Raw genomic sequence first — 11,662 nt, forward strand, 5'->3', positions numbered from 1 at the left:
CTAAGATAGGCATTGCATTGCCGTGCTGCGCGGTTAAGGGCGATCTAAAAAGCACCTACAATTATATCCAAGGACACCAAATGAGGTATCGTTTGTTCTATCCCAATTTCTAGATATCGTACAGTTTAAACTTGCATCTACATCTCTTCTCATCTCTAGATATTTGACAAACAAAATACAAAGTCTAGATCTCTTCTATCTTTAAATCTACAAAACAATCATACCATATAATTTACACCTGTCCGCCGACCCTTTCCCCAAACACCGAGTAGAAGTTAGACTGCGTAACATGGCTTTTCCTTCCCGTTTTCTCGTCAAAAATATGGCAGCCCTCTCGCGCCGCATTCGGGGGTGTGTATAGATGTAAACTCACAGCCACGTTCTCGGGATCGGGATTGGATATTCTGTGGAGGCCAAGATCGTCGGACATGTAGGTTACTTGATTCGTGGTGTAGGTTGTAGTTTTTATTATTGTGGGGGGCGTGTTGAAAGGCTGGGATGCGCATGGGGAATGTGTGGAGGACGTGGAGGTGGATGGGAATGTGTATTGGGTTTCCGAGAGAGTTCCCGCGAGGACTTTCATGAGACAATGCGCATCTGCGTGGTCGTGCAGGGGCGAGCCTTTTCCTGGACTCCAGACCAGAATTAACTAGACGGAGATTGATGGTTAGTTCGGTAGTATCGAGAGCAGAATGAAAGGGGTAGGTGTCCAGTACCAAATTACTCTTCCCGTTCCCTTCATCTACCAAGTTTCTCGTGTAGCCTCTGCTTAAATCTGCAAATGCGTATTTTCGCCACTCGTCTTCGTTGGAGATGTAGCGCTCCATTAGGGAGCGAAGCTGCTGCACATCTACGTCCGCGGATGTGAGGCCGGAAGATGGGCCGAGAATTTGGGAGAGGTCTGCGACGAGTTGATGGAAGGAATCGGGGGACGAGGAGGGTTTGGTGGATGAGAGAGAGGTTGAGCATGCGCCGGTAGCGTCGAGAGCTATGGATGGAGTCATTTTGAGTATTTAGTGAACTATTGAAGGTAATGTCTAGCGGGATAGGTAATTTTCCTAAGGAGGGAGGTCTTTCGGACAAATGTATGAATTTGATATATGAATATGATACAAGCAAGTGTAAAGGTATTAAAGGAAGAGGAAACCGTTTGTACAATTATAAATACATGAAACAAATAAAATAATATCCTATATAAACGACTGAATGATTGTATGTACGAAAAAAATAGAATCTCCAAAAATCATTGTTCAAAGAAAATTGTAAGTGAAGTCAAACTTTTGGTCACATCATCGGACTTTCTTTCCGCGGCCTTAGCAAGCATATCAAATGCCCCTCCATTCACATTCGGTTAGCCCAGATCAATGACATTGATATCAAAAAGTCACGCTCCGCTGACAACATCCAGCTTCAGACAATTGCAACCAGCTCTTCAACGCAACGAAACAAAATTCCGGTATTCTACATCGCCCAAACTATCACCATGCCACCAGCCAAGAAAGCCGCCGGGAAAGGAGGAAAGGGAAAAGGAAACGACGCGGGCGATGCGAAAGAGACAAAAGTTAAAGGAGCCCAGCAAATTAATGTTCGACATATACTGGTGCGTCACCTGATCTTTGAATACTTCCTTTGTGATTGGAAATGATCAGTGGATGGGATATTGATTTGCATACCTACAATAGTGCTCCAAACATAGTAAAATGACGGAAGCTCTCCAAAAATTAGAGGCGGGTGCAAGCTTTGATAGTGTGGCTCGGGAAATGTCTGAAGATAAGGCGAGAGCTGGTAGGTTTTTTTTTGTTTACTAGGTCAATTTTGTAGATATTTCCATCGAGCAGGGGAGGATTTCAGGAAAAGAAGCTGACAAGGAGTTTTATCATAGGAGGTGCATTAGGATGGAAGGGGAGGGGAGATTTGGATGCTGAGTTTGAGAAGGTGGCTTTTGAAATGGAAGCCAGTACTACGGCGAAGCCAAAGTATAGAGAAGTGAAGACGGGGTTTGGCTATCATATTCTTATGGTTGAAGGAAGGAAGTAGGCAAGAGCAATCTAATGAAGCGAGGAATGAATATTGGAAGCTGATTCAAGGACGAGAAAGACTTTGGTGGATGGGATGTGCATTGTAAGGGGGTGATGAAATTACTAGCTGAAGTGTTGGGCGTTGTTTGCGTTTTCTCGATTGAGTGCATGAAAAGGTTCTAGATGAGCCCATGGATAGGGCTGAGAACCTAGTCTTATTAGAATTAATAAACCTTTCTCCACAAACGGCAGAAGCATAGGTCAGAAAATGCGGCGCGACCAGTGGAAGGTTATAAAATTGGCCATTGAAGGTGCATGTTCACGTGCGTTCACTGTGCGAAAAAAGGACGAAATTTTGATGCTCCATAGCCAATGTCATTGCCACCAGTAATCCACGCTATTTGTGTGTAAATCCGAATGATACAATGTATGTCCGCTGTAGAAACTCCATATCCGTGGCGTATTTATTGCTCGGTTTGGAAGTAGTTGAGGAGCATGGTGCGCTCTTGAGACTCCTCACCCCAATCCTTGACGACAACGCAGGAGCAGTTGACGACCTTGCGTGCGTTACCCTCACGGTCCAAAACACCTAAACGTTTGTCAGTTAAAGCCCCAGGTAATCATATACCGGATATACTTACACAAACCAGCCCACTCGCCCAATTGCTTTCCGTCTGGAACCTTGATCAAGGGGATCTTGTGCTCGGAGCAGAGAGCAACGACCAACTTCTTGTATGCTTCCTCCTCGCATGCCTCGTTGAGAACACACATGTGTGCTTGGCGACGGTCGAGAGCCTTGGAGGCTTCACGGAGACCTCTGGCGAGACCATCGTGCATAAGTGCGAGCTTGAGGACACCCTTCAATGCGTCGATAACGGACATTTGTCCCTTGGATGCATCTCCGGAAACTTCGACCTCATCGGCCTCGGCGACAATTGGGGAGGTTGGCTCTTCTACGTCAGACTATGAGAGGATGATTGTTAGCGACGATTACTTCATGTAAAAACCCAAATCATTGAATTTCGTATTTTGGTGGGGGATATATCCCAGATATGCGACTTCATTGCGCCAATGGCGCGTACAATCGATGAAGCTTTTCTACCAAAAAATAACAAAAAAACCAACTTACCATCTTGATTGTGATGATATCTTTAGGTCCTCGAAGAGTATGTTGATATATTTGGATTTTAATGTATGGAGAAAATTAGCTTGAGAATCTTGTGTTGTAATTATTCTGCGTTTAGCGAGACCCTAGCACAGGCGACCAATTAGGTAATCACGAAAAGTTCCCACAATGAATTTTAAAATTCTCCATAGTAAATTTTGATTGAAAACCTCACGATCTTGAAATTTATTCCGAATTCCCTTCCCACGACAACTTCAACGCCCATTCTATAACGAGGTGTGTAAATACTGCTACGATGGCAATTCTTTCAGAAAGTCCTTCATGATTGACAAAGAGGAGCAAATCGATCATCTACTCAACTGTAAATGTGGTATTCTTTGGTTTCGATAATCGATAAGCTTCGGCCTACTTTATTTATCACCATGAATCCATAGCAGTTGAAGGATGTCGACACTACTTACTCTATCATTCGACACGAGCTTTAGAACCCTCTTGTCAATCATGAGGGCACTCTTTATGCTTGAGAAATCTTGAAGGCTAACATATCGACCCTGCAGATACCTCATCTTTGATCAAGCAGATTATTTGAGAATCTCTATCCGTCAAAATGGTTAAGACTTCAGTCCTCAACGATGCGCTCAACGCCATCAACAACGCTGAGAAGGCCGGAAAGCGTCAAGTTCTCATCCGCCCATCCTCCAAGGTCATCGTCAAGTTCCTCGGTGTCATGCAAAAGCACGGTATGTCGACAAATCTTTCTTCTTATTCCTTCATTCGGCATGATAACTAGATAATGATCTCAACTCCACACGATCAAAGTCCTTTAAGTTGCCGATATATCAAGCTGCGCGGATCTTACACGTTCTCTGATTATTATTTATGAAGTTATATGTTTAATCTTTCGCAACATACTAATGTCTCTCTTTAGGCTACATTGGAGAATTCGAGGAGGTTGATGACCACCGTTCCGGAAAGGTCGTTGTTCAATTGAACGGCCGGTAAGCAACAACTTTCACCCTGCTGTTAAGAATACATTGCTAATTCCATGATATAGTCTTAACAAGACCGGTGTTATCTCCCCAAGATACAACGTCAAGATTGAGGACTTCGAGAAGTGGGTTGTCAAGCTTTTGCCTTCCCGTCAATTCGGACACATCGTCCTCACCACCTCCGCTGGTATCATGGACCACGAAGAGGCTAGACGCAAGCACGTTGCCGGAAAGGTCCTCGGTTTCTTCTACTAGACGAAAAATACCAATAAAGGAATACAAATTATCATGAGAGATGTAGCCATCTAGGGAACCCAGCTTCCGGGGTTGGAGTAATATCTAGAACAGGTCGCTGAATATACCCATTTCGTTCTTGCTTTACGCATGGTCCGAATTCTTCATTTGAAGAATAGATAGGTCTATTACCAAAAGTCAATTTAATCTCATGATTTATAATTTTTGTTCTCCAATCGTGCAATGTGATATTTATTTTTCATGATGTTCTAGCTTGATCTACACAAACGACACTTTACATTGGCGAAGTTACTCCATTCGATTAAGCAACAGGCAATTCAGGCGGCATAATCTAAGGCGCGCGTATAGCGCTACTGTCAGCGTATGGTAGTTTACCCATAAGTTATGTTACATCGCCATTGAGCAAATATGTTGTAGCGTCCATCTACGAGAACCTCCTGAATGTGTAGACCCAAGATGCATGTTCGTGGCGTAAACATCAATATTACCTTATCCTAAGCTTTTTTTGGCTTAAACACCGAAGATGTTCTTATCTACCTAAGGTGCCTCCTACCTACCTAGTATGCATACAAATTCTTGGAAACTACCTCGAGACAGAGAAAGTGAATGAAGGAATGCATCGCGCCATATCATGGCCTACTTTACTACATCACAAAATGCACTATACCTGATTTCGAGCGTCCTTGAGTCCTGGTAGAACCACAACAAAATACTTCCAAGGTTTCAATCCCGATAGTGAGCGAGCTTTCGTTGGATCGGATTCGCTCAGAATCTCAGACACAACTCCTTTTTGCACAATCATTCATAAGACGAAAAAGGAGTACTATGGACCGTATCATAATGTGGCGAAATTAACATAACTTTTTCCATGAAATGAAGAATGGTTCATATATATGGTAGCATTGTGGTTGTGGCCAGAACATCGGAAGGAATCCCCACTACAACCAGCATCTTTAGGACGAAAGTCTTTAAGAAAATACTCGTAAATCACCAGCAATTCAATTCAGCCAAAGAAGAGAATAACATCTTACGAAACTTTCAATTCGTCGCCACTACTCACACGCATGCGACAAACAGTTATATTTTATACGGTATTTCCCTTTTGTTTTGATCATATTCGTACACGACTTTATCCACTCCACTCATATGCGCGTCTCGTCGGCAGGAAGGCCGCATTCGTTGTGCAAGGATAAATTAACAATTATCCAAAGAACAAGGGGGTCTCACGAGCACCCGGAAGTCGCAGTAAAGAGTACAAAGAGTCTGCTTCTGGCCCAACCGTTACTATGGCTGGACAAACTCGTCGTAGGAGCTCAAGTGCGGCATTTCAACATCGCGCTGAACAAGTGCACTTTGTTCCATTCGATGGACATGATGAGACAAGAAGACCTTCTCTCAGCGCAATGATAATGAAGACGCGGCGGAAAATGAAGTCTCGCCAATTTCTACTGCTGATTAGCATTCTTACCTTGGCTACATTTTCGATATTCTATCTGCGAGCGCCTTTTCCATACCATTCGACCTCTTTCCCATCCTCTAATCAGAAACCGAAACAGCCAAGCATACCCAATCGAATATCAACTTCCATTGATGATGTCAAGAAACCGCAGGAAGCTTCGTATCATATTGGTCCTTCGCATCCAATTTATCAATTAATCAAGGATAATGAGCAAGCGTTCGAGAATACCAAAGCGAAACAATCGAAGACATTGGAGGAAGCAGTGGCAGAATATAGAAAACGATATGGGATACCTCCGCCCCCTAATTTCGACAAATGGTATAATTTCGCGAAGTCAAAAGGTGTAAAACTCATCGACGAATATGACAACATACATACATCCTTAACGCCGTTTTGGGGTTTGAAACCGGAAACAATCAGAGGGAGAGCACGAGAGGCATTGGGTTTTCCTAATAATCTCATAGGATTATTAATTAGAGGAGGGAAGGTTACAAAGATTGAGGGAGGGAATCAATGGCAACAAGACGCTACGGTAGGAATGATGAAGCCATTTTTGAAGTACCTCCCCGATATGGATCTTTGCTTCAACATTCACGATGAACCTCGTGTGGTTGTGCCATATGAAGATTTGGCCCGGCTAGTACATGTTGCAAAAGATCAGAATATGCCAAACGCGAATTCTGTAGAAGCACCCAGAAACTCATGGTCTCCTAGACCGATTGATGTCGCTAGCGACGGCCTGCGAGTGCCGGAAGTGAAGACTACACGATTCAACGTTTTTTCACATCAGCCAACTTGGACCCATTCAAGGATGTCTTGCCCTCCAGATAGTGCCGCGAGGAGTCTCAACGATGGACCAAAAGAGGACAATTACGGTAGTTATGCCGTGACGGAGCTGGGATTTGTGTATAACCAAACTGCGTTCTCAGATATTTGCCAATCCCCTTCTTTTAGCGAGTCCTTCGGATTTTTCGATCGTCCCAACGCCTTTAATATCGTGCATGACTTGTTCCCGATTTTCTCTCAATCAAAGATCTCGTCGTTTTCCGATATATTGTATCCATCTCCTTGGTACTGGTATGGCAAAGTACCATATGAGGAAGCCGAAGACAAGGCATGGAAGGATAAGAAAGACAAAATATACTGGAGAGGTTCGACAACCGGAGGCTTTAGTCGAGATGGTGGCTGGAGACGGCAACACAGGCAAAAAGTGGTACAAAAAGTTAACGCTGGCGATCAAGCAAAGATTTTGGTCAATCGAGGCGAAGAGACAAAGGAAGATTGGCAGGTGAAGAGTGTACCACGAAGTGATTTCAAGGAAATTTTTGACATCTTCTTTTCCCACGTTGGGCAATGCGATCCTGGGGATTGCGAAGCCCAAAAGAATTTCTTTGATGTGAAGGATGCAGCGAAGCAACAAAATGCATGGAAGTATAAGTATCTGCTTGATATGGATGGAAATGCTTTCAGTGGTCGATTTTACGCATTCTTGAAGAGCAAAAGTCTGGTATATAAAATGGCTGTTTTCAGAGAATGGCATGAGCAATGGCTCAAGCCTTGGGTGCATTATATTCCTTTAAGCTTAAGAGGCGATGAATGGGTTGAGGCAGTACGATGGTTTGCGGGAGAAGATGTTGGGAAGAAAGAAGCAGAACGAATTGCCCTCCAGGGAAGAGATTGGGCAGATCATGTGCTCAGAAACGAAGACCTAGAAGTGTGGTTCTTCAGATTAATGCTTGAGTAAGTTCCGCTCTCGTCTACGTTTCTATTCGGGTGTAGTACTAATATCTGTCCAGATACGGAAGATTAGTTGACGACGACCGAGAAATCATCGGATATACAGGAACAACAGGATCGACATAAACATAATTTCATCATAATTAACTATATTCGAATCAGCTATGTATAATACGAAGATTCCAGATCTTCTTTTAATTATTCCTGTACGATACGATGTTGACGAAACAAAATGCTAGAACAATCGCATTTGCATTTTACGTGAACACCCCCCTCCATTACGAGATAATGTTGAGATAGACGGTCAGGAGCTCATGTACAGATTAACGCATCAATACTTCGATTGCTTGACTCGCTGTGGAAAGGGGGTGGTACCGGGTTTGATACAGTCGGACCCTTTGCTATGTTTTGAAATGTGTGCAGGAGCATGCATATTACACCATTTCTAATATACCCAGGGCTTTCTTTTCTCTTTAATTCAGATAGTCGATGGATATAAGGATTGATACCCTATGTACTTAGTTTGCCTTATATATATAGGTGTGTGCATGTTTTAGTTCCCTAAGGTGATAGGAGAAATTTATCAAACAGATATTGGGAAAAACTTAGAGCTTCGTACTATTTTTTTGACTTTAACATGAGTGTTATGTATACACCATCAATCTTGATCTTTGAAGTTTTCTGATGAAGATCGATGGATGAGTGAGCTCTGCGGCTATCTATGACATACCGTCTCGACATTGGCAGGGGGAATGTGAAGGAAGTAACCTTTCGCGCATTGACTTACATTTACAGTATTTGATGAATGTATAGCTTAATTCTGCATTTCGAAAAGCACTTATGGTTCCAGTTGTGGGTTTTGCCGGCTTTGAAATCTCAATGTTCATCAAAGTCAGCCAGTCAGTCTTTTAAAATGATTAGATAGCCACCCAGCGCATAGGTACTGGATCAAAGGGGAAGTAGAGAAAACACTCTTGTTACACTAGATCTAGTTCTATATTGAGAATTGTCGTTATGCGATGCTTTTCCATATGGTTAGATCTCTATATGCTTTTAACTGCCTCATGATATGGTTCCACCAAATCATTTGCGTATGTCAGAACTATTCAAAGCTAGATCTCGTGCATCTCTATTTTGAATATATTGGCCCTAGACTCATCGCTCAACTTATCCTAATTGCCATCCTGGATTACAAAGATATGAATGTAATGTCTTGTGACAGGAACGATGAGCACAGCCAATCATAAGGACACCGTAAAGAGTAGCTAAAAACACAGCCAGCAGATTCCAAAGTCGCGATTCGGCTATGTCGGTCCCCTCTCGTCTTTCACGGCCTGAAATGGGTATCTTTCAAAATGTGAACTGCCAGAACAACGGTGTGTTGAGGGAGGAGGCCATACTCGAGTTGACAAGAAGTGTCCCGATATTGACGTGGAGCTGCAGTTGTGAAGTTATCTGGAGTGTTCAGCTGTGTGAATGCTCAAAATCCTTCTTCGTAGATCCAAAGCTTTCTCGACATGGATGGTAGGTAAGCATACGGTAAATTTTGATTGGGAAATGGTATAGGTTTGCAAAATGATATACGTGGAATGGATGTTCTCTTCTCATATGCGAGAATAGATTTTTGATAATACTGCATTCTTACTGTGGTAACTGTCAGAGTCAGTACTGTCATTGATGCAAAATTACAAAGCAATTGTCTCCAGGTCCGACGCTGAACCTGTCAAAAACGTCAAATATGCCATCGTCCTCATAAATCATGGCTTAGGCTCTGTATGAAGAGCTAAGAGATACCAGAGATGTTGTAGAAAGCGTTGGTGTGAGGGGAAACTACTAGAATGGTGTCAGCGCGTAGAAGCCAATTAGTAATCTCCTTCCCCATAGAATAAAAATAACTGTTTCAGGAAAGCTAGTGATAGGTCTTTGCTCGCATGCTGGGTCTCTTGTAATCTTTAAAGAAGATGCGCTTGTTTGTGTATTTATATGCAATTAAGCACTTGGAATGAAGTAGAATCAGAGTTTGGTATCTCTCAGCGGATGATATACGCATGATCTCTCGCTCACGAAAGAGCTTTGTCAATGCAGCTCAGATCAGGCAAAGTCGTCGAAGGAATCGGTCAAAAGGTTCTCCTTATTTTTAAGCAATTAGGGGCCAGGATGATTGACGGCTTATATGGTTTGTCAGAGCAGAAACAAAGGGTATAAGAAGCCAATGTTTGGAAATCTATGCGTTCGAAACTTGGTACAGCTTGACACAGTCCTGAGAAGTACATTCTGATTGTTGAAAATCTACCCATGAGGCACTTCACCATCTCGTCGAGAAATTTCCAGCAAGGTATGTTACAAGCTATCGCTGCTCTCTCGTTCTGGAAGTTGGTATATAAGGACGAGGCAATATGTCAGGCGCGCGGAGAAGCTTTGTGGAAATGGGTCAGACTCTCCATCTTGAAACCATACGGTATGTTGGACCTTCTGAGTACCATTGATGTTTGCTGATGAGATTTGATTTAGCTTTAGTATTAATATTGAAATGCAACACCGTCTATCACATACGACCATAGACTGAAGAGAATTGGGCATCCCGTCCGCTCTGCCATACACAAGCTTCAGATCGGTGGATTAGTAGTTGGGTGGGTGACCACCAGCGAATCCCCACTGTTGTATGTATTGTTTTTGCTTTTTCCCACTGCGAATGTTGAAGTAGTTTCGAGGAATGCCAAGCAAGAGAAAAGGAGACGCGGATGAGGCTAAAGACAGAGTACATAGGGGTCTAAACGATAATTATAGACTATTGCGGTTTGTTTTTTACATCAAGAATGCCGCCGTGCTTGGATTTGCTTGGGGAATGAATGATGGTGTTGGTCATAACTTCTTGAAGTAGAGGAGGATTAGAGTGCAGGAATTGAGTGATGTCAGCTATGAGGAATATGAGATAAGGAGTCGTGTATGCGTCCACCTCTGGATGGGAGCATGGGAAGATGGGAAGTTGTTTCTAGATCTGCTGTGTGCTAAAACCGAGTCGGAGTATTTTGTTCGCCGGTATGTCCGAACCACGTGGGGGGGAGAATGTATACTGCTTTTGTACACGGAGAATTCGGATTTTATAAAAGTGAGGGCGATCATGCCGGAGAATAGAATGAGCCCTTTCACTTTTTAGACTGTAGAGATAAAATGTTCATTAACGAAGGTTGAAAAGCGTACCGACTCGCTGTAACAATGGGAGCATCGACTATCGGAGCGCTCCTCAACTCTTAACATTTGTAGTCAATTTCATTTAGCAATGGTTTGGCTTCAGAATTGAGAGTCTCATTGTTTGATCTGTTTTGAAATGATTTAAAGATTCATATGATGTATGGATGAAAACTGAAGGAAGAATGCCAGATCAGATTTAGCATTAGTTCATGCACCAACGGTTGCTACTTGCGGTAGTTGGTGGCATAGCATTATTGTGAGAGAAGAGACTGAAAGCAAGACACAACGGGAACGAGGGGTGCCAGAGCCAGATTCATTAACGAGATATGAGAGAATAGACCGAAGTTCCGAAACTACAACGTCTTGATGAATATGCTTTGTAAGAATTTATATCACAAAATGCATGCGTCCGAAGCCCCGGCGTCCGAATTTTAACCTCAGTAGCATAAAGAATCACGGCGTAGCAAACTTCTTACTGCCGCATTGCTAAGCTTGCAAGAATTTATCCTGTGTATTGTTGTGTTGGTATTGTGTGATGAGTGTTTGGGAACTTGGGAACATGATACTCAATGTCAAAGGTGGGCGAATATCGTTAAGCCCCTTTTCCAGCATTTGTGCAACAATATGAAAAGTGTATAGGCTCGACGGGATAAGAAACAACGAGAAAGAAAGCAGAGCCAGAAAACTCACATATCTTCTGATTTCGAGGAAAATTTAGGATAAACCATCAGAGACTGAATCTAGAATGCTGCCAACACTGGCGACAAGCATTCTCCTTTGACTTCCATGATGGGGGCAAGCTCCATATATTACCATTTGGTTGCCCGAGTCAAACGAAACATCTAGAACCATGTGTGCTTCGCAAAGCAATGAATATAGCACCAAT

At 43.0% G+C, this 11,662-nt stretch overlaps 5 protein-coding genes across 5 annotated transcripts; 3 read left to right on the forward strand and 2 right to left on the reverse strand.

The window, feature by feature from the left end:
* Positions 1 to 38: 38 nt before the first annotated feature.
* On the reverse strand, positions 39 to 1,228 carry EAE98_008622 (uncharacterized protein). Its single transcript, XM_038956245.1, has 2 exons — positions 717 to 1,228; positions 39 to 649 (listed from the first exon to the last, which is right to left on the reverse strand). Exons 1-2 carry the CDS (start codon positions 1,002 to 1,004, stop codon positions 233 to 235), a joined length of 705 nt encoding a protein of 234 aa, XP_038807326.1. The 5' UTR covers positions 1,005 to 1,228; the 3' UTR covers positions 39 to 232.
* A 255-nt stretch (positions 1,229 to 1,483) lies between these two features.
* On the forward strand, positions 1,484 to 2,037 carry EAE98_008623 (uncharacterized protein; the record flags this gene model as incomplete). The annotated part of the gene is made up of 3 exons (XM_038956246.1): positions 1,484 to 1,600; positions 1,683 to 1,785; positions 1,883 to 2,037. The coding sequence occupies 3 exons, from the start codon at positions 1,484 to 1,486 to the stop codon at positions 2,035 to 2,037; spliced, it is 375 nt and encodes a 124-aa protein (XP_038807327.1).
* A 282-nt stretch (positions 2,038 to 2,319) lies between these two features.
* Positions 2,320 to 3,150, reverse strand: EAE98_008624 (uncharacterized protein; the record flags this gene model as incomplete). The annotated part of the gene is made up of 3 exons (XM_038956247.1): positions 2,320 to 2,607; positions 2,660 to 2,981; positions 3,148 to 3,150. The coding sequence occupies 3 exons, from the start codon at positions 3,148 to 3,150 to the stop codon at positions 2,483 to 2,485; spliced, it is 450 nt and encodes a 149-aa protein (XP_038807328.1). The 3' UTR covers positions 2,320 to 2,482.
* Positions 3,151 to 3,346: 196 nt separating this feature from the next.
* EAE98_008625 (uncharacterized protein) lies at positions 3,347 to 4,589 on the forward strand. The gene is made up of 4 exons (XM_038956248.1): positions 3,347 to 3,420; positions 3,702 to 3,884; positions 4,073 to 4,142; positions 4,199 to 4,589. The coding sequence occupies exons 2-4, from the start codon at positions 3,752 to 3,754 to the stop codon at positions 4,386 to 4,388; spliced, it is 393 nt and encodes a 130-aa protein (XP_038807329.1). The 5' UTR covers positions 3,347 to 3,420; positions 3,702 to 3,751; the 3' UTR covers positions 4,389 to 4,589.
* A 1,085-nt stretch (positions 4,590 to 5,674) lies between these two features.
* Positions 5,675 to 7,710, forward strand: EAE98_008626 (uncharacterized protein; the record flags this gene model as incomplete). Its single annotated transcript, XM_038956249.1, has 2 exons — positions 5,675 to 7,587; positions 7,644 to 7,710. 2 exons carry the CDS (start codon positions 5,675 to 5,677, stop codon positions 7,708 to 7,710), a joined length of 1,980 nt encoding a protein of 659 aa, XP_038807330.1.
* Between the last annotated feature and the right edge of the window lie 3,952 nt (positions 7,711 to 11,662).

The sequence above is a fragment of the Botrytis deweyae genome (genome assembly GCF_014898535.1).
Source record: "Botrytis deweyae strain B1 chromosome Unknown BDEW_023, whole genome shotgun sequence".
NCBI lineage: Eukaryota > Fungi > Ascomycota > Leotiomycetes > Helotiales > Sclerotiniaceae > Botrytis > Botrytis deweyae.

Excerpts from the sequence above, each read along its gene's own strand:
- EAE98_008622 (XM_038956245.1), bottom strand. The coding sequence starts at position 1,004 with ATGACTCCATCCATAGCTCTCGACGCTACCGGCGCATGCTCAACCTCT. Across the intron at positions 650-716 it reads GGAACGGGAAGAGTAATTTG|TTAATTCTGGTCTGGAGTCC; the intron begins GTACTGGACACC and ends ATCTCCGTCTAG.
- EAE98_008625 (XM_038956248.1), top strand. The coding sequence starts at position 3,752 with ATGGTTAAGACTTCAGTCCTCAACGATGCGCTCAACGCCATCAACAAC. Across the intron at positions 3,885-4,072 it reads CGGTGTCATGCAAAAGCACG|GCTACATTGGAGAATTCGAG; the intron begins GTATGTCGACAA and ends GTCTCTCTTTAG. Across the intron at positions 4,143-4,198 it reads GTTGTTCAATTGAACGGCCG|TCTTAACAAGACCGGTGTTA; the intron begins GTAAGCAACAAC and ends TCCATGATATAG.